Here is a 20,738-nt window from a genome sequence, read left to right on the forward strand (position 1 = left end):
AGTAAATAAACACTCCCCCTGTTCTTCTCCCACCAACTCAAGGTCAGGTATTTGCTTTCTGATCAGCAAGAGACCCTCCTACCAGCCCCAGGTATAATCTATCCTAGCTCTTTTCCTGCTGTTGAGGATAATGGGATGAGGCAGGGGAAGACAGTAGTTGGAATATCAGGGGTTTCATGCCATCCTCTAATTTATTTCCCTAGCCTGCCACAAGAAAGCAATCTCTCAGGCTCTAGAGCTGCCTCCTCTGAAAAGCAGTGCCCTTGATTTCTAACTAGAATTTGGCAATAAGCCTAAAGTCTCTGTGGAGCCAAATAGCTCTAATGAAGTCTAGGAAAGATCTGGTTTGGGGTGTATTTATACTTGGGCAGTAACCATGCAGACAAAGCCTTGTGTTCTCTGCCACAAGGAACGGGTGGGGAATGGCACTCAGCTGAGCTGAAGAGGCAGGTGTGATACACTATGGGGTGAAAAGTGTGGAAGAATTGTAGTTAGCACCACATAGGAGAGGATGCGGAGATTATCAAGTCAACCCAGCACTGAAGCATAACATCAGGCTCTTTTCTCTTGCCATTTGGGAAAGACTTGCATTTTCTCAGGGACATACATCCTACCTCTTCAGGGACCTGCAGGGATTGTACATGGGAGGGACTAGCCAGGCGTAATGACACACTGTACAAGGTCGCAGAATATCTTACACAGTTAGGAGCATCTTTCCCAGTAAGAAGTGGGGCCTGTATGTACAAGTGTTAGAGGAGTCTGGGAGGCAGCCTTTTTGTTCAGGAGAGGTCCAGCAGCATTGTTCTCCAAAGGAGCACCTACTCTATGGTAAGAGGCAGAAAGGTGAGAAAAAGACGGACCGTAGCTGCTTCCCTTTCTAACTGACCCCTCATAACACCAGCAGATAAAGTTTATATTGACTCTATTCTTCCTCTCTTCCTGCTTCTGTCCCCACCCTCCCTCCAGAACTGGCAGAGGGTGCTGGGGAGCAGGCAGCCTGGACAGCGCTGAGAGCATCACTGATCAGAGGGGCTGAGCCCCCATGATGCCTCAACAAGTGCAAGAGCATAATCTGGTATTTCCCACAGAGAAAACAACAAAAAAAGAGAAACAGGTGACTGATTAAAAGTTTTCCCCCTCCTGTACACAAGATTCTGCAGTCACGCCGACAGATAGACATTAAATAATTCTTCCATAATAAATGATTGGAGATAAAAGCTGGCGGCGGCTGCTGCTGCTGTTTGGATTGCTCCATTGTCTGCATCTTTGTTTCTAGTTTGTTCCCCGGCCACTGTCGGCTGGTGCTGGGGCTGTCAGACCTTTGCCTCTAGCATTTCTAGGAAGAGTTTATGCATGGGAACCTTGCCCTGCAGTTTGATGCTGTAGAAGTGCTGCACAGCTTTAGCAGCCGTCTGCCGCAGGAGGGGCAAGGTCAGGAGCAGCTTGCCTGCTCGCCGGGGCTCCTCGTTGCGCTGACTCAGCTCGTAGTCCTGCAGGGCTTCGTGGAGAAGGTCCTGGAGTTTCTGCACTGCATCCATGTCCTCTATGTGCATGGAGTCTGGGGTGAGGGAGAAAAGACAGCAAACAGACAAGTCAGACAGGAGAAAGGAAATCCTTTATGGTTCTGAAGCTAGTGATGTTTTCTTTCCTTCTTATCTGTTCTTGTGGGGTTTTTTTGAGTTGTTTTTGTCGTCCTACCCCCGCCAGGCAGGGGGTGAAGGGCATTGTTTGGTTTGTTTCTTAAGCAGAAAAAACCAAAATCCAGCTAGCTGTCAGGTGTGGTGCTGCTGCATGAAGTTTGGCAGCAGCCCAGTGTGCTGGCCCTAGCAGTGCAGGGACAGTAGGGTTGCCAGGGGTAGGTGGGTGACACACGTGCAATGTGTGCTGCCCATTTTGCCAGCCACCCCAATGCAATGCAGGGGTCAGGCAGGAGCCTTTGTGATTTGCACTTTCCCTTGCCCTCCATGCTCCTTATGGGGAGAGTCACCCTGCAAGGGGCAGCAGCTGCTGTGCTGCCGCTTGGGAGCAATCTCATTAAGAATAATTAACACTGCTACAGCGCTTCATCTGTCTAAACTGCCTAATTGCTGTGCAGCTGCTAAGGGTGTCAGCAAGACAGAAAAGCCCCGGTAGGTCACAACCAGTGTGCCCAGGGGTGTTGCCAGACCCACCTTTGTGCATATGCCCCTGCTTTCAGAGACTGTCAGCAGCTGCTCAAGGAGCTTCCTGCTGAAATAAAGGAAACCCACGCCTCCTGCAAGGCCTCTTCCCTTAGGCTGCCAGTTAGATTTCTATGAGCTGTTGGAGGGGTTAGCAGGGTTTGCAAAGCTCCTTGGTGTGTCTGTGAAGTGAATGTAGCTAGCTGGTAAGGACCCAGTCCAGGGCTGAGCTAGGGAACCAGACTGAACACAGACTGCTAAACTTGTGGGTAAGTCATGGTGTGACAGGGCAGCACCAAAGAGCAGAGAGGCCCAGCATCACCAAAGATTTTCTCCTTTTTCATCTTGCTGATACATGCTTCCTTCTTACAACCATGACAGAGACGGAGACACTGATGCCTCGTCTTCATTGTTTAGAGACTTTTAATCAATACTGAACCTATTGGTAAAGGTTCCTGCCACAAGGCAACAAATCAGAAACAATGGCAAAGAGACAGTATGGCAAGAACACATGCACACATGTAATTGCACCGCCTACCATCACAGCCTGGGCTTTGCTTTGTGGCAAAGTAGTCTCAGTGCAGTCTCAGCCTACACACAAACACAAATGTGAGGGTTCCCCAGAGTGACAGCAGGGAAGAGGAGGAAAGCTAACTGAAGTGCCAAAATCTCTCTAGAAACATGTGTCATCTTTATGGAGAGCACAACAAAAATTAGAGACTGTGAATTTTGTATGATACATTTATGGTAAAAATCCTATTTATGATGCATGATTTATAAAGTATTACAACAGTTGGGAAAATATTATGTCTAGCAAGAAAGCTGTTTAAGAAGCTGTTTATAGGGAATGCACTAATTAAGAAAGTATTAAAGGGAAGGATTCCCAAGAAGCCTACTGAAGAACAATTCTTGATACATTTACACTTTTTATCCAAGAGACCAGGCAAAGAAGCTCAGAAGAGGGCTGCTAGGTCATCACAGTGACCTGAACCAGACAGAGAGGTTGATTCTGAAAAGTAGGGAGGAAGAAGCATGTTGCCAAGTCAGTCTGGCAACTTCTCCCAGCCAGGTAGCACCTCAGAAAAATTTCCATACACAATCCAAGAGAAGTGAGCGGGATCTGTTTCCTCCCAAGTCACAGAGGTCATTTTGAAGACTGGAAGTATCAAAAGCTGGAATGTCCTCTCTCCTTTCTGTTTAATGTCCTTCTGGCTAGGGGCACAAGGGGGAGAAGTAACCACAGCCTTTTGGAGTTTGCAGATCCCAGCAGATGCTAGAATTACCATGCAATGAGCCATGCTTCAGGGTAAAGTGGGTGTTCTACTTTTGGGCACTGATGCTGCTGTACGCTAGACAGAATCCCAAAACTGCCCTTCCACCATCTGGCTTCTGTGAGGTGACAAGACTTAACAGCAAACTAAGCGTATACAGTGAGAGAAACTGGGGAAATAAAGATCAAAGCCTGCCCCACCCCCACCACACGCTGCTGAAAGAAGCTCAAAATTGGCAGCTGACTGCAAAATATAAAACAACATTGCAGGATTAATTTCCCTGCAATCCATCAGTGAACTGGTGTCAATGGCATTGATAAACTGTTAATTACGAAATCAATAGCTATGAATTTTTACAGCTATCAGAGCACTGAGGTGGGGGCAGGCTGCCTGACCATGTCCCTGAGGGTCAGCTGGCCTAGGAGCTGGGCTTCATACCAGAAGCCCTTCTCCAGCACTGCTGGCATAGGGTACAGGGCAGGTGTGAGAATGGACAAGGCCCACTGCTTCCTCACCTCAGTTCTTGCAGCTTCTGACAGGAACGGGAACCTCACAGGACCCATCAGTACAGAATTTGCTATGCATCCCTTTGCCAGGTCCAGACATTGCTCACTCCATCTTAGCAGTAAAATGCATTGCAGAAAAAAAAAGGGGAAATAAATTTTGGCCACTCTGGAATGTTCTAAAATGAATGTGTGCTGCATGCTAACCTAGAGGGCTCCTCAATATGTAGATTGATCTTTTTTTTTCCCCTAAGGAAAGAGGACCTAGGAATCCTTAAAAATGGACTGCTGACTCTGAAGGGTAACAAGGTAGGTCTACATCACCTCTACTCTGTCAAAAAATGGGTGATCATATTGTCTGGGACTTGCCTGCTGCTCTGGGAATTAGGAATTCATTCCTCAGCTCTCTAGAATGCACTTACTAGACAGAGATCCCTTGAATTATCTTTGCCAATCCCAGCAGCTGTGTTGTTGGTGCATCACACCAAGGACTCAGAGATCAGCCTACTGTCAGCTTCTTCTCTAGTAAAGAGTGAGGGAGCTCCCACTTCTGTTTTCATTTGTTTGAATCCCTAGAACCAAAGGGTCAGTATACACAGGGCTGTGTAAGCCCCTAGAACTTGGGTTGCATGAGCAATTACAGCCAGAATTTATCTGTGTGGGAGGGAAGGCAGAAAGCAGTTTCAGGCAGCACAGGTGTTAATCTAGGTGTTCATCTTTAAGCCCTATCTCTCATTCTCATCCAAGGGAGCTGAAGCCTGGCCCAAACTGCTTTCCTCCCATTTTAGGAGTTGGCTCTTTGCATGCAAGCACACACATGCAGGCTCTGTAAGTTTATCCCTGTCAAAAATACACTCAGAAAAATAACTGGCATTAAAAGAATGTGAAGGTTCACTGTTAAGTTACAACAGGAAAATACACTTGCCCTATTCCAGCTTCCTTACCTGTGTGTCACAAGAAGCTTTAATTTCATGAAAAACAAAATCCCATGCTTTGCTTTCGTATGTTTCAATACAAATAACAAAGCAGAACTTTTGTGGATTATGCTTCTACATAGCTACACGTCTAGCTGCACTAGAGAAACCAGTGAAGTCAGAGTGATTTTTTTCCATCCAGCTGAGAACATGCTTTGGCCTGTGCCTCCTGACCCTTACCTGGGTTTCTTTACTCCACAGCACTGGAAATGGAACCCCAAAGCATCTGATGAGTGTTGGTTGTTCTGCTCTGTCTTTGCTCAGTGTTACTCCACTCCTGTGGAGACTGTCTCATAAGGTTTACTCTGGGCTGAGTCCTGAAAGCTCAGTGAGCAACAACAGCAGTGAGTGCTTCTGTTGCACTGTGAAGAACTTGACAGCAGTGTCCAGAGCACGGGCCAGGTAAATGTCCCAGTGTGGCACTTCTCCTGTCACAACTGCTACCTTAGCACTTCAGCCTCTCTGAGGAGCCCTTCTTCCTGTTTAGTCCTGTGACCCTCCTGGCAGACAGGTTCTTTAACAAGTTGATTATATCACCCATAGCCACCACTGCACAGAGGAGAGAGGACAGCCTTGGCCATCTGCCCATCCTGGTTCAGTGGCAAAGTGAAGGCAGCAATTAAAACTAAAAAAGCACTATTGAGAAACTGAAAAAGGGAATAAAGTTATGAAGTGCAGAAAAACATAAGGGAAATGAAGGACATAAGAGGAAAAGCCACGTCTAGAAGGGATAAGGACAGTAAAGAAGTTTTATAAATATTTAAGGAATAGAAGAAAAATGATCATTTGTAGGGGGGCTCTTTTCAGCTGGAGATGATTAACCTATTAATAGCAGTGCAGAGTAGATAGAAGTCCTCTGTGAGTACTTCTGTCTTATTTGGAAAAGAGAAGCTTTATATACTGTGTTATATGAAGGTGATGAAGACTTCATAATCTGTTGTTTATGAGAGAAGACATTAGAACTATTAGAACAAACTTCACAGCAATCAGTAGAGCTGGATAACTTGGTTTTAAGAGTTCCAAAATTGCTGGGCTGGGGGTCATCCAGGGCAGATTAATGATTAGTAAGTCTTGGTATTTTTACGAAATTCAAGATGACTGGATATGTTCTAATGATGCATATAATTTCCTAGGTCTTACCTGGTAATTACTATGCTAGTTTGATGTGAACCAGGGCAAAAGAAAGGAAAAAATAAAGGTGACATTCAATTAAGACTAATAAGATGGCATTTATAAGACATGTAAATGTGGCACTTAGGAACATAGTTTTGCAGTGCTGGGTTAACAGGTGGAAGTGGTGATCTTAAAGGTTTTTTCCATCATAAATGATTCTGTGATTTTACTGCCAGTCAACATGATACTTGAGAAGAGAGGTCTTGTCAAACAAACTTGATTTCATTCTCTGATGAGATTACAAGTTTGGTTGATAAAGTTAACTGCACAGATATAATAGACTTATGTTTTTATAAAGCACTTGGCTTAGGACCACAGGACATTCTCATTAAAAAATTAGCACTATGCAGTATCAATAAAGAACACTTTCAATTGATTAGTAACTGGATAGATGACAGATCTCCCAGTAGCTATCAGTGGTGAATCATCCCTCAAGAAGGAGTTTTTTCATGGAAATCCACAGGGATCAGTAGAAAAATCAGCTGCTATTCAACATTTTTATCAATGAGCTGTAAGGATTTTTCTTTTCTTTTATATTGCTATTGCTAAGGAGTGGATGGATGGCAAACAGGGACAGAATGGTGTAAAATGGTGAGGCAGCCTCACAGTAATATATCCATAGCCAAGGAACACAACTATGGAACAGGAAGTTTGTCATGTCAAGCTGTCAGGTATAAAAAGACCCAGAGTCACAGGACCCAGCTCAACAAAGATCATTCTTTAGTTTAGAGGCTGAACTCAAGCAAAGAGACATTAAGATGTGGTGCCTTTTTTTTTGGGGGGGGGGGGAGGGTTGGTTTTTTTTTTCTTTTAACTGAGAGAATGATTAATTATTGGAGTCAGCTGCCAAGCAAGATGAAGATTCTCCCCTTTTAATCCTTCCAGCTTCACGCTGAGTGTTTTTCTGGTTTCAGCCACTTTACAGAAAAACAGATACTGGTTTCAGGGCTGGGCTGCAAGGGTGAATTCTGTGACCTGCATGATGCAAATTTGGCAAAGAGATCTGATGTGAAACAATGAGACTCAGGGGATGTAGAGGGAGCCCTTGTTACACAGTAGCTTCAGCAGTTTCCCTTTCAGATGGGACTCCTGAGCAAATCTGTGTCTGGCTGGCCTTGATACAATGCAGCCTTGCTGGATTGAGGGCTGCAGTCTACATCCATGCTGTGTCCAAGTTAAAGGGGGATTCAGTGTCTCTGGTACCTCAACATCCCCAGGACAGGACCAGGCAGCCCCAGCCCCACAGCTTTTTGAAATTGGGATGAGAATTTCCCTGTTTGCTGTATCTCACCAACACTATGGAGTATGATGCAAGTGTGGCTTCCATTTCTGAGTTCATGGCACTGGAGTTAGCTTGCTAGTGGAAAAGGCCTCCACAGACCCTTTTACTGCCTGAAACCAGCAACCAGTCCATCCCTGTCTGTTCCACTCCCCACTACAGGGTCAGAGCACAGCTGGGGCTCTAGCAGCAGTAAGCCTCATTTCTCCCTGCTTTCCAGCTAAGAGTAGAGCTTTGAGAATGTTGCATGACACAGGCAGAGTTCTTAGGCAGCAGGCTCTGGTTTCCTCCCAGGTAAATAAGAGCATGAGCCTTGACTAGCTGGTTGCAAGACTGGCTGGGCCAGGGCTGTACCTGAGTTGGCGAGGGCCAGAGCTTTGAGTGTGACAAACTCCTCCTTTTCCACCTTGAGCTTCTTATAGCGGCGCACCAGTTGTAGGATGGCCAGGTAGAGCTCCAGCAGCCCTGTCAGACGAGAGTGCTCTTCATCCATTATGTAGTCCTCAGCATAGACCAGCTTGTCCTCGTATGGCAGGGAGCGGTACACAATGCCCAGGATGAGAATTTCCATCCAGGCACTCTGCAGAAGGCTCATCTGGTCGCCAAGGGACAGGTTGGAGAACCCTAACAGGGCAAAAGACAAGCAGGGTCAAATGGGTGTGCAGCAAAGCCTTTAGGAGACAAGGGTCCTTAGCTTCCCTGGGATCCAAACCATGCACCCTTCCCTACTGACCTGCTGCTTTAAAAAACCCCAAACAACTCACTGAAGTGACCCTGTCCTGGTGGCAGTCAGCACACATGGACCTTACCCTTCTCTTTGTTCCTATGCCCACCCACAGCCTCAAACAGGAATTCTGATGCTCTGATTTATGGGAGCCCAAGGTTGGTGACAATCTCTTCAATGACCACTGCTTCTTTCATAGCAGCAACTCTTTTGTACCACATTGCCTTCCCTCGCTTCCTCAGCAGGTCTGTATTGCAACCCATTTAGTCTGTCCCAGCTGAAAAATGAGCAGAGAAGAGCTCCAGATGGCAGAAAAGAGGGCTTCTGATGATGGGATAGGAAGGAATGACACAGGTCTGAATTACAAGTATACTACAATCTCACATTTTGGCAAAGATGAGAAAAAGTCCTGCTACAACAAAGCACCAAAATGTGTTCAAAAATGAATACATTTGTGAACAGATTTCTCCTCTATTCCTCATCCCACTATGATTTCCATCCCAGCAGCTCTGCCTACACCCCTACCAAGAGATAAAAATACCTTTGTGGTGACACTGAAGTACCTAAATCATAGCCAAACCTGGTAGCAATGGAACAAGCCCCCACAGTGAATCAAATGTTCTTGCCAAATACAGAAAGAGCCTGACAGCCCTGACAGCCTGATCCTGACAGCCCGAGTCCACTTGAGAGAGTGGAGAGGACAAAAAACAGAGGCAATGTCCACCTTAAGGTGGGGAAAAAAGTGTGTGGGAAGGAAAACTGTCTTTATGCCCTCCATAGCTGGTACCCTTGAAGGTCAGGCAATGAAAGATCCTGGGAGATGGGCACTCTAACAGCCATTACAAACAGGAATGTCAAGCACAGTGTGTTGGTCCTCCCTAGGCAGCTTTTGCCCACCATGGACAGGCAGAAATTGTACTTTTTTTGGCAGCCCCTTGCTTTCAGCAGTTCCTAGGGCTGTGAAAGAATGGGACACCCAGGCATGCCTCAGCTGGAAGGGTGATGCTCTACTGGCCTCTCCAGGCATTTTCTCCCCAGATGCATATGAAGCCTTGGGGATCACCAAGAGACCTGTGAACTCAAGAGCCTCTCTGCAGAAGCCTCCCAGCTCCACTGGCTGCATGCAAGGCTCAGCTGGACTTCTTCATCCCACACCACACCCTGCTCACAGTTCTTGGCCCCACATCGGGGCTTATGTAGACAGCCACCATGATGATAATTTGATTTCTCTTGTTATCAAGTTGGCAATTAACAAAAGACCTGATGATTGCTATATTGACTGACTGTGGGATCTCTTTTTCTATCTGCACTATCTCAGCTGGGGAAGGGAAGGCAGAAGGGTGGGTTAGTGGTATTTATTTATCTCTACGCCATGTTTTGTGTTTGTGTTGCCAGGGGAAGCAAAGGGTGATAATGGCCTGGCAGCCCTTGGACATCCAATTTCCCTTATCAGGCCACTGAATAGAAAAGAGGCCCCAGGCCACATTAATTAACAGATACCAATCAGCTGTCACGTGCTGTGTGTGCAAGGTCTGAGGGGAGCAGTGGGTGGGAGGGAAGAATCAATAAACCATTGGGGAGGAGTGCCAGAGGGAACAGCTAAAGAGGAGTCCAGGCTACTGGGGAGAAGAGCAGCAAATCCAGCTCCATGGCTGTGGGAGTGATTCCTGTACAGCATAGCCTGTGCTCCACATAGCCCTGATGAATCCCACCTCTTGCCTGGGCTGGGGGTGGGTGCCTTGTCCTTTACCTTACCCCTATGCCCTGCACTCAGAACTGTGCTGCTCTGGAATGCAGCGCTCCTGACTCAGTCCAAGTGCAGGCTGCTGCAGCTCCAATGCTGGGGATCCTGTGTCCACAGCTCTGCCTGCTGCACAGGATGCTGAGAGTAGCCCTGAGATTAGAGTAAAGGTGCACAGCCACTGTTCCACTCTTTAAAGCCTGACATCTCTCCTTTGGTCATCCCTCTCCTAGCTCTGACCATGGAGATAAGTCCAGCATTTAGGCTGCTGCCTTAAGTCCATTCTCTGGATCAGTCACCTGGCCTTTCTGCATCTTCATTCCCCATCTGGATTACAAAAGGCATTAGACCATTGCCCCTCACAATGCCAACAACATTTCTGAAAGATTGAGGAACAGTCATGTAGTAGAGTGAAAATATCCAGGACAGGCATGGCTCGTACTTTTCTGCTACAGAATAAAGTAGAAAATTTTATTTAACTCTAGCAGTAGCCTGTACACACAGCATTTCCATTAATTGCCCTTTCCCAGAGGCTGTTGTGGCAGGTGAGAACAGGAGATACCATATTTTCCCCTTTGCCAAGAAGAACAGAAGAGCAGCTGCAATTCCCACCCACCTGGGAAAGCCCCTGGCCAGAAGCACTCCCAGGTAGCCAACAACTCCAGCTCCAGCAGACGAGTGGGAAGAGGAAGCACTGTGGTGTCAAGCCTGGACTTGAAATGTCTGACAGAACTGGGACCCTTTTCCTCCAGCGTTCACACATGTGGAGTGCAAAGGCTAAAGGACTGTCCCTGAATCACTGAAGCAAAGGGGAAATGATATAACTCTTCATGCTGTAAGAGCTGAGATCAGGGAAAGTAAATGTTAATTTCACCTGGCCAAAATCATAGGCTTGCTATTTATTATAGGATTGTAACACTGGGGAACCTCTGGTTGTGAAATTTTCTGTCATCCTACAGCTCTCAGGAATTGCTAGAGTACAACTATTTTGCATTCTTGAGCTGTAGATGGCCCAGCATCCAGAAAATGCCCTTAGTGATCAGTTTCTTGCTGTTCTTCTCAAGTCTGACCCTGAAAGGTGCCTAATCCACCACTGCCCCAAAAGAGAGCCCCTAGCTCTAGCACAGAGCTGCATGCATGTTTCCCTCCTTCCCAGGTACACCTTGAGAAAAGCTGCTTTATTTGCAACTGCTGATGTGACATTCAGGTTGGGTTTTTTTTTAATTTTAATTTTTTTTATTATTATTTCAGTGGTTTGGCAGTGGGAGCTTCCAGAATTAAAAAAAAATCACATAATTTGTGGCAAGTGGAGTTCATAATCTGTTAATTTATTATCATTTCTGTCATCCTGGAGGGCCATTAGCAGAGGTAATAAAAGGAGATGTAATTATAGGATCTGAGGCCACTCCAGACACAGCTGCTGTCACTCCACTAGCCATATTTCATTCTGTGCTAGTACTAATGTCTTCCTGGTGAGAACAGCACAACAGCTACCCTGGGAGAGCCTTCATCATCACCCCTCAAGAGAAGTCCTGTCAGCCTGCATCAAAGCAAGAAGAAAAGGAGGATGTTGTTCCAAGACAATTTCCATGGTGAGGAGAGTGAGTAGTGGGGAGGGGGCCTCATACAGAAGGGAACAACCCCACATTGGCTAAGTGTGGCTTTTGAGCTCATGGCTAATAAGGCTGTTGAGCTAATAACATTTGCTAAACACGATTAAACATGTTTTATTGTTATCATAGGAAAGTGTGTTTAAGTTTTACTGATTTTATTTGCTAATACTGTGGGGTAGAAGTTTGTGTTGACACCTGGGATCCTTCAGGGCTGGTATGACTTTAATGCCACATCTTTCTTTACTAATTCCAGCGTGAATACAAGGCAGGATTATGTGACTTTTTCTCCTTTCTCCATCCTTCTCTGAAGAATAGTTTATGCACAAAGGAAGCAATGTCATGTTTTGCTCAAAATTCTTGGAAGGCAGAAATACAGGGCATAGATAATTTAGACACCTGGCAGTCTCCTGGCCCTGCCCTGCTCTGCCCCCTTGCTGCATAACTCAGTATGTTTCAAACTTGTTGCAGAAGTACAGAGTTTTTGTTGCATTATTATGAACTGTCTTTTATTATCTTTTTTTCTCAGTACTGCTTTGTTATGTAACAATTCTTGAGCTCTCGCCTGCGCACAGTCCTGTTATAAAATACTCCTGCTGGTCTGAACTGTGCCAGGCTGGTTACTGTGGCTGTTACTGTGTTGTAGGGCCTTTGACAGGAGAGGAAAATACACAGAGAAATTTGAGATGATGGCAGGTATGTCCTGATTTCAGAAAGGAGAGGAAGAGCCCCTTGCACAGTGCAGGAGCAATCTACTATGCTCCTGTTCTGGGACAGTATTGCCAGGATGGAAAACCCTGTAGGAATTTGGCTCTTCCCCCAGCTACAAGGTAGGGAACTACAGTAGGGCACTCTGTGTTAACAGATGTAGCCAAGGTTAGAGGGATGTACAACAGCACCTCACTGGACAGCCACAGCAGCTAATTGAGCTAATTGCATTAAAACCATTCCTGTTAACACGCCAGGTATTGGGTTAGTAGAGCAATCCAGGCTGAGTTCTCTAATCACCACTTGTGATGAATCAGCCCCAGGTGGATTCCAGCACTAGTGATGGGTATAATCCCTGCAGATATGGCAGATCTCATGTAAGAAGGGCACCACCAAGATTAACCTCTTCTCAGAAATACTGTCCTGAAAATGTTTCTTCAGACTTCAGAGTCCCATCTCATAACAAGCCATATTCCATATAGCCCATTAAACCATTAACTCTTGGGTCCCAGGAGAAACACTCCGCAGAAAAAGAGAAGCAGCTGCCAAAAAGCCAAAAGAGGAGCAACAGAAAGAAACAAAATACATGGGCAAACTAAACTGTCTGATCACATATGTTAAGATGCTTCATAAAAAAAAAAAAATTAAGAAAGCCGAGAAGCAAAGCAAAACAACACAGACCCATGCAGTGGAAGACAGTCAGCATGCAGTAAATCCTGTGATCCTGTATCAGAGCCTCATATATTCTCCTGACAAAAGGAAGGGGAACAGAAGGCAGGAGATAGCTGAAGTGAGCTGTTTATAAACAGCTTTAGTGAGCTGTTCATAGTGAATTTCTGAAGCAATCTTTGGAAAGCATCCTTGTAAATCCCAAGGATATCCTCTAAGTTCCCCGGCTAGCCTTCTCCACACAAAAATTCCACCTGTTTCTGGTGGGGCTGGAGAGAAACTAGAGAAAGGGGAGCATTTTCCCTTCCCAATCCAAATTTGGGAAGAACCCATAATTCAACACTGAAGACCATATCTGCTCCTTCAGCCTAGGTCCACCCTACCTGCAGGTGTGGGACACTTGCTATGTCACTCTGTCACACAGACACACACTGTATATAGTCAATGAGCCTTCCAAGGCCAGTCACACTGCCAGTAAATTGTCCTCATTATTTGTCAACGAAGAAGCCTTGAGATTCACTGGCAATAGCACATCGTCCATCACAATGGGATTTGTTCTGTCACAAATCCATCAGGACAAGATTTCCAGAGTGTGGACAAGAATGCCCACTGCTGAGAGGGTGTGTATCTGCCTTGTTATTAGCAATAAAGTCCAGTCACTGCCATAATATTTATTCAGCTATGAACACAACAGACCTAGATCACGTTGATGTAGTGCAAAACTACAAGTGCAAGTCCACCATACCATCCCTAAGGCTGTTTCCCAAGTGCTTTCACTGGCATTTTCACTCAATGCCAGATATGACAGAGAACTTCATGGTATCATGTCAAAGCCTTCTGCATAACCCCAGGGCACACACATGTACAGTGATCAATTTATGCACCTCCATCACAGGCTGCACTGGAGTTTGTTACCAATGAGAGCCCATCACTAGCAGTATTTTTCACCCACCCAACAGTACTTTCCACCCATCACTATAGGAAAAAGTCCTCGTTGAGACCAAAACAGATAGGCACGTAGATAAACAATAGCTCCCTTTGCTGTTCATGCCTACACCCTTGTAATTCCCCATTTACCTGGGATGTGCTTTGCCCAGCCAATGATCACCACCAGTTCCCTGTCTGCCAGGTCACAGAGGGTTGTCAGGGCTTTGATGTCACTCTCCGGCATGGTTGGATCAGGCATGGCATAAATCTTCTCTGGCTCAGCCACCAGCAAGTGGGAGACGATCTTAGTCACTGCACATTTCAAAGGAGAAGTTGTTGTAGTTTATGTCACTTTTGTGACATAAAGTGAATCCTTCTGGGATAAGATGTGACTACAGAGCCCCTAGGACCTCAGTAACAGTTTTGGTCTCAACAGAAAACCAGACTGCAGCTACACAAGTTGTAGTGATATGCCTAGGACAAACCAGCTCTGCACACGGATGACAAAGGCAGGAAGCTGCTGTAATGTTGTCAGTCATTGTCTCAGGTAGGTCCACTGAGGGGAGAAGGAGGTATAAGCAAAAAGTTGTTGGGATGTGGAAAAGTTTAACGAGTTATAGGTAGTATTGAAGAAAATAATCAGCATGGGACTGGCTTTGCTAACATGGCTGGGGTAAAGGAAAAGATCACAATATCACTAAATGGATTTGCATAATCTCCTAGGAAAGGTCTGGTATTTAACCTTAGGTACAATGAATACAGTACCTGAGCTACCTAGGCCTGTCTAATTACCTATACACTACAGTCCTAAGAAAAAGTTCCAGTACTGTTGACTGATACAGGAACTGGAAGTGACAATTGCTACCCTGTACTTTTGGGAGACCAGTGAAAAGAAATACAGTGACAGCTTAGAGGACCACAATCCAAGACCAATACATACATGGCTTTTTAGCTGGGGGAGGGATCTGTAAGCTCAGGTAAGTGCTGCTCTCAGAATCCAGTCTCCTTTTGTATTTCTGACGGCCTCCACGGACTCGATCCAGACGAACACCTGCAGGTAAAACCAAAAAGTCCTCATGATTCCTTAGTGCCTTACAGAACCCTGACATGCAAATACTAAAATTTGCTAAGTAAGATGGTTCCCCACACACTAGGGAGCTTCCCTCTCCCTTGAGGGAAGATCTGAGAGATCTCAAGTGAGATCTCAGCTGAGCCCATAAATCTCAATACCAGCTAGACTGCCTCCAGCTCTAAGCATGCTGCTCTGAGCTTTACTTTTATTCAAAACATTAATGAACATACAAATTAACCCATTCAAACTCTTGAATCACTATAAATGTGATGGGCAAATGAAAAGCTTCACAACTCAATGCCCTCTACAGGATCCTGCTTTTAAAAAGAAATCAAGCTAGCAGTTATAAAAGTAAGCTTTTAGACTGTTTTTAGAAATGAGATGTTAAATGTTCTGTGACTTCTCACTGTTTATATTTGAAAAAGGCGACCTATAGCAAACAGATAATGAACTATGAATTCAACAAAGATGTTTCAGCCTTGATCAAGTAAGGCAACTGTAATAAAAGTAGAATCCAAATAAATAGAAACAACCTTGATTACAATAAAGGAATGATAAAGACGAAGTAGGGAGACACTGAGGAATTTGTTGCAACTCTTGCAAAGTATAGTGAAAAAATTCCCAGTGACTGGGAAGTACCAGTGATTGTCACCATACTAAAAACCATAGCATCATCAATAGACCAGGAACAGCAACTAAGTTGTCATATTAGTATAAAATACGATGTTAAAAAGAAACTGTGAAAAAACCCCTACAGATATTTGTGCAGTTGTCTGTTTTTTTCTGAGCAGCCATATGCACTCTAATAATCAGCCTGTGAAATTACAGTAACTCAGTCTTGCTGGGAGAAACAGCTTTGGGGAAAAAAATCTTTCAAGGTAAATGTAGGAGCATTTGATTAGAATAAAATTTTAAATTTATACTATACAAGTACTTCCTTAGAAACACACAGGAGTTTATCTAGTCTGATCATGGGAAGCAATTATGTGATACACTTACTAATCACATTAAGTCATTAATATTTTGCAATCATACCACTACATAAACACAAACAACTAAAAGCAAACACTCCATATCAGTTCTGAAATGACACTTTTTGAACAACCAGTACACCTGAAAAAATCTGCAGTCAGCTGGCAAATATTCTACCCTAGAAGGAGGCATGTCTGTCACACTGCATTTCAATGCCATGTTTGCTTACTCTGTCAGGGAAAAGATAAAGCTTTTACTGTGATGCTCACACCAGCCACACCTGCACCACCTGAAACCGCTACTGGCAACAACATCTAGATCCCGATACTCTTCATGGCTAGAGCACCATAACAATTTGACTACCAATTGCCCCCTAAGCAACAAGAATACCAGGCCAACAACACTCAGTCTGGCAGCAGGATCTCACACTGAGCAGGAGAAGCAGGGATGAGCAGGAGTGGAGCTCTGCACAGCAAGGGAGCTGCTGCTGTGGGTGGCTGCTATGGGAGGACAGCAGGTGTTGGAGAAGATGGAGAGGAAGGTATGAAGCTGAAGTAGGTGAACTCAGGTCACACTGACTAATTTCTTTCCCCTGCCCCATTTTCTATTTCTTACTCTGTATAGAGAATTCACGGACATCCCTAAGTACCACCTCTCTTCCATTACATGGTATTGTTTCTGAAAATGATGCCTATTGCTTCTTTTACTTCCATTTCCAGTGGCAGGTAGCCTGTGGGCAAGACTCCTTCCTGGGAGCCCAAACACACTTCAGAGAGCAATTTCAAAAAGGACAGCCAGGGAATCCCAAACCTGAGGTTATCTAGGGAGATCCCTAAGGAACAGCAGTAATAAAATCCAGGATGAAGCAGGAAATTTTCACTTCCATACATGATTTCTTTCCCTCCATAAATGTGCCTTGGTTTCTTAAGAAATAAGACCCTACTCCATGCTTTGCTGAATGAATGACAGCTACCTATAAGCCAGGAGAGAAGGGAGGGACACAAATTTCTGGAACTGCCAGTAAACAAAACAACCAGGTATGAAAAATAAAAGGATCAGGGATATACTGTTGGAAGATTATAGAGGAACAGGCTGCCAAGATTTAGGACTGAATCACATCTTCCCAGGACCCTCCCAGATAAGGATCATAGGTGGGTGCATTCCCTCCCACCAGTGGTCAGGGGGAGGGAAAGAGTGAGATGCCATTCTCGACTGGCAGAAACCAACACACAGCCCTCCAGGATGCTTTTGCTGTGCAGTTTGCTAAGCAGCAGGAGGGGGAACAAGGAGGAGTAGGGAGAAAATGGGGGAAGGAGCCTGTTTCCTCCTCCCAAGGAGAAAGCCATCCTCCTGTGCTTGGCAGAGAGATGGCTGCACAGGTTGCAGCAGTATTAGGGACCCTCAATCAGATTATAAGGACACAAGGGACTTAAGTGCATTAAAAAAAGATAAGAAAGACGCAGAGAGATTTACCCTCCATCCCTCCTTCTTCTACTGAGCAGATAGAGGTCTGTTTGCCCAAGGACTTCAGCTTGTTAATTTTGAACAAGTGTTTGTCCTCCTCTTGTTCCCCTTCCCTTGTGACACTCCTTGAGGCAAACGTTTTCAATCAGCACTTGCAGAGCCACAATTCTACCCTGTCATCATCGCTCCAGCCGCAGAGCTGGTGAACAGGCTGAGCCCCCCACAGCACATGCCAGCTCCAGCTGCTGAGTGAAGTGACTACAGGTACTGTAGTCTACAGTGACAGGGACTACAGTAAACAAAAGCATTTCAACCCTCCAAGTCCCTGGCTGTGACACTCCAGACATAAGCATCATGGTACAATCCTTTTTTCTAAAGATCTGACAGCCTAATGAGTCATATCTAGATGGAAGGAAAGAGCATGGCCAAAAATCAGTACCTGTGGTATCTAGGTACTCAGGTTAATGCCTGCTGTTCTGCTTGATTTCCTCTGTGGTTGATTTTAAGACAGGCAGGCTGGTTACAGTGCAGCTCTGAGAGGGACACTAAAGGACAGACATTAAAATGGAGTGGGGAGGTGTGGTGGGGGAGCTCAAAGAAGCTGCAGGAAGGAAAACACTATGCAGAGAAGAAGTGGAGGGGAATGTAAGCTGGGATATGAATGGAAGTGAGAGAATGTAAGGAAAAGGAATACGAAAGAGAGAGGGCTAGAGCAAAGCTGAGGGGCATGTACACTGTAACCACAAGGGCAGGTTTCACACCACATGTGCAGCCATCTGAGCACTAACTGCAAGGTGCAGCAGCCATGCATGAGATGTAGCTGTCCATACTCAAGACTTACAGAGGATTGCAGCCTCACAACAAGACAGCAGCAAAATAAAGCTCCTGCACAAACCCCATGCTCACATGAATCACAACTGGCCAGTTCAAAGGAGAGAAGACATGGTACAAAAATGTCACCACCACAGGCACTCCTGGACCCCCACTTTGTGTCAGCAAGGAGTTGAGATCAACAGTATAGGACAAAGTTTGGAAAGCACCACCCCTTGATAACTTATCTTGCTGGCAGTTCCTTCAAATTAAGGCTATCTATTCTAGAAACATGCCCTTTCTTCCCATTCCCCTGTATGGCAAGAAACTGCTGCTGTTCATTCAATTTCATTACCTTTTGAGAGACCCTGCATAAAAGTCCCCTTCATCTGACCTAGCTATGGAGCTGACCCTGGTGTACACCCCAGGGGTTGAGTTCCAGCTCCCCCAGAGCTTGTTCTCAGCTCCCCCGCCTGCCCAAGCTCCTTCCTGGGACAGGGCAGGGCCAGGACTCGTGCAGGACATCTCAGCTCGGCATCCTGCCGGGGCAGGGATGTCAGTTTTCTAAGTGTCCTGTGGGTGCCACTCGTGTTCCAAGCACACTTGCAGAGGTCTGTGCCAGCACCAAGCCTCTGCAGTGGGAGAGCTGATCTGCTGATCCTTCAAGCTGCCTGCACTTCTCTGACATGCCCCTTGGAGAGACGTCTGCCCGACAACTTTGGGATCAGATGTCCCCTTACCGACTTGATAACATCAGGCCCTGGGGTTTTTTTCTTAATGGAAGTAAAATAATTCCATCTTTTTTTAAAAGCTGGACCCAGGCCGAGACTGTCAGAAGTAAAAATAGCCGAGTATGCAGAGGCGACAGCACACAGAGGCAGGTTTAGTTTCTCTTTTATTTTCTGGAGACTAAAAATACCCTTAAAAGCTCTGTGAAGCTAAGCCCTGGCCAGTGGGAAATGCAGTCAAGGCCCAATATCAGCTGTCGTGTCAAATTACCAGCCTCACCTCACTTTCCATTGAGTCCTATCACATGCCCATGGATTGATAGGAACAGAAAGATCTATCTTGCCAAAAGAGCTAACAGAGGAGCCAAGCTACTGGGTTTGCATGGCACAATATGTGTCTAGACCAAGAAGGACACAACCAAAGGGAACACAGGGCAAATGCTGGCCAGGAAGCAAAAGGGCTGCTTTTGCTGAGCTTCCCTGATGCACTAGCCAGGTGCTGTGTCCACTGCCCACCTAATCCTTGAGCTGCAGTTTCCACACTGCTCTCCCTGGGTCTGAGCTGGGGTGGTGCTCTGTAGTAGCAGAGCACCTGTCTCTGGGAGCTGCAGTCTAAAGTACATGGACTGGTACTGGCCAAGGAAGCTGGAATGTATAGGCCAAAAGCAGAGAAGAAAGGAAGGAAGGGAGAAGGGTTGTATCCAAAGTGTCTCCTACAAAATTCCCCTCTTCCTTTCTGCTCTGAACTTCAGGAGAGACAACAGCATGTGGTAATGGGATGAGTGAGCCAGGAGGAAGCCTATCAAGGAAACAGAAAGCAGAGATGACCATTAAAAGTCAGGCCTGCCAAGATGGAGAAAGCAACAGACTGTAGGGAAAAGCATCTCTGCCTAACAGGAATAGAGAGGCTGCAAACTGACTAAGCTCTCTTCTGTTACTCAGATTCCAGTTTGGGAATGAGAAAAGATCCCTTCACTCTTAGGTTCTAGCACTGTGGTAAAAAGAGGCCAGCCCCTAGAGAGTCTTTTGGTAGGTGACTGATGCAATTACCCAGCCCATCTGAAATACAGGAAAGCAACTTGGGGGTCACAAATCAGCACCACCAGAAGAACCCAGTGACTAGGCTGGTGCAGGTGACCAAGCCTGGAAATTACACTTGCAAAGAGGGTGAAGAACTATCCTGGGGTGAGGGGAAGTGGAGATGAAAATCCATCTCCCGTGTTACAAGAGCCTACAGAGAAATTAGATCAGTTCAAGAAGGATGCTGCAGCGTCTTCCACCTTTGATGGTTTCAGGCTTATGTTAGTCAGGTAGGAAAGTTTCTTCACTGTCAGACTGAAGAGTCCCTGGATGCAGAGAGACAGGTTAGCCCTGTGATACCTGATGATACCTGGTCCCAGAGGCTCCCAGATGCCTTGGAGCAGTGACAAAAGGTGTCAGCTCCTCACACACAGAAACACAAGCAGCATGTCCCAAACGGTTGGTCCAAAGTATACAGAGTCAGGTGGAACCCACACAGCTTCACACCAGTCCTTCTCCTCTCCCAGTGCCAGCTGCATGGCTGCCAACTCTGCAGGGCTGTCTGCAGCACCAGCCACTGCTGTCTCTCAAATGTACATCTTTCTTCCCATGCTCAGCCCCTCTCACTTTGCTCCCTCTGGAAACTCAGGAATTAACAAGGGCTTCAAGGGCAAATGGGAATAAAGAATACCTCAGTACCTTGTTCTCTGCGACAACTCTCCGTAATAAGGCCCACATCCATGTGTTCACCCTGCATCCATGGTCCATGCAAATGTTCTCCTCTGACTGCTTCCCTCCCAGCCCTCCAAACAGCCTGAAGCAGGTCAGCAGCTATACTGGTTGTCACCCATGGTCACAATACCTGCACAGCTGAGGGCTGAGAGGCACTGTGCAAAAGGAACAGAAGCAGGCACATACCTGCCAGGAAAAGACT

General features: G+C 45.9%; 1 protein-coding gene and 1 long non-coding RNA gene across 7 annotated transcripts in view; one reads left to right on the forward strand and one right to left on the reverse strand.

Moving 5' to 3' along the window:
- Positions 1 to 340: 340 nt before the first annotated feature.
- Positions 341 to 20,738, reverse strand: part of ESRRB (estrogen related receptor beta) — a 132,012-nt gene continuing 111,614 nt past the window's right edge. For all 6 annotated transcript variants that reach the window (XM_064423781.1, XM_064423785.1, XM_064423779.1 and 3 more), the window contains 4 exons: positions 14,679 to 14,789; positions 13,889 to 14,050; positions 7,714 to 7,983; positions 341 to 1,558 (listed from right to left, as the gene is read on the reverse strand). In XM_064423781.1, coding sequence (XP_064279851.1) covers positions 1,314 to 1,558; positions 7,714 to 7,983; positions 13,889 to 14,050; positions 14,679 to 14,789 — 788 coding nt within the window. In that variant the 3' untranslated portion in view covers positions 341 to 1,313. The remainder of the gene's footprint in view (positions 1,559 to 7,713; positions 7,984 to 13,888; positions 14,051 to 14,678; positions 14,790 to 20,738) is intronic.
- LOC135302839 (uncharacterized) lies at positions 13,838 to 16,627 on the forward strand. Its single transcript, XR_010364417.1, has 3 exons — positions 13,838 to 14,285; positions 16,020 to 16,323; positions 16,502 to 16,627. It is a non-coding gene; the product is annotated as an uncharacterized LOC135302839 (long non-coding RNA).

This window comes from Passer domesticus, chromosome 6, assembly GCF_036417665.1.
Source record: "Passer domesticus isolate bPasDom1 chromosome 6, bPasDom1.hap1, whole genome shotgun sequence".
Lineage (NCBI taxonomy): Eukaryota > Metazoa > Chordata > Aves > Passeriformes > Passeridae > Passer > Passer domesticus.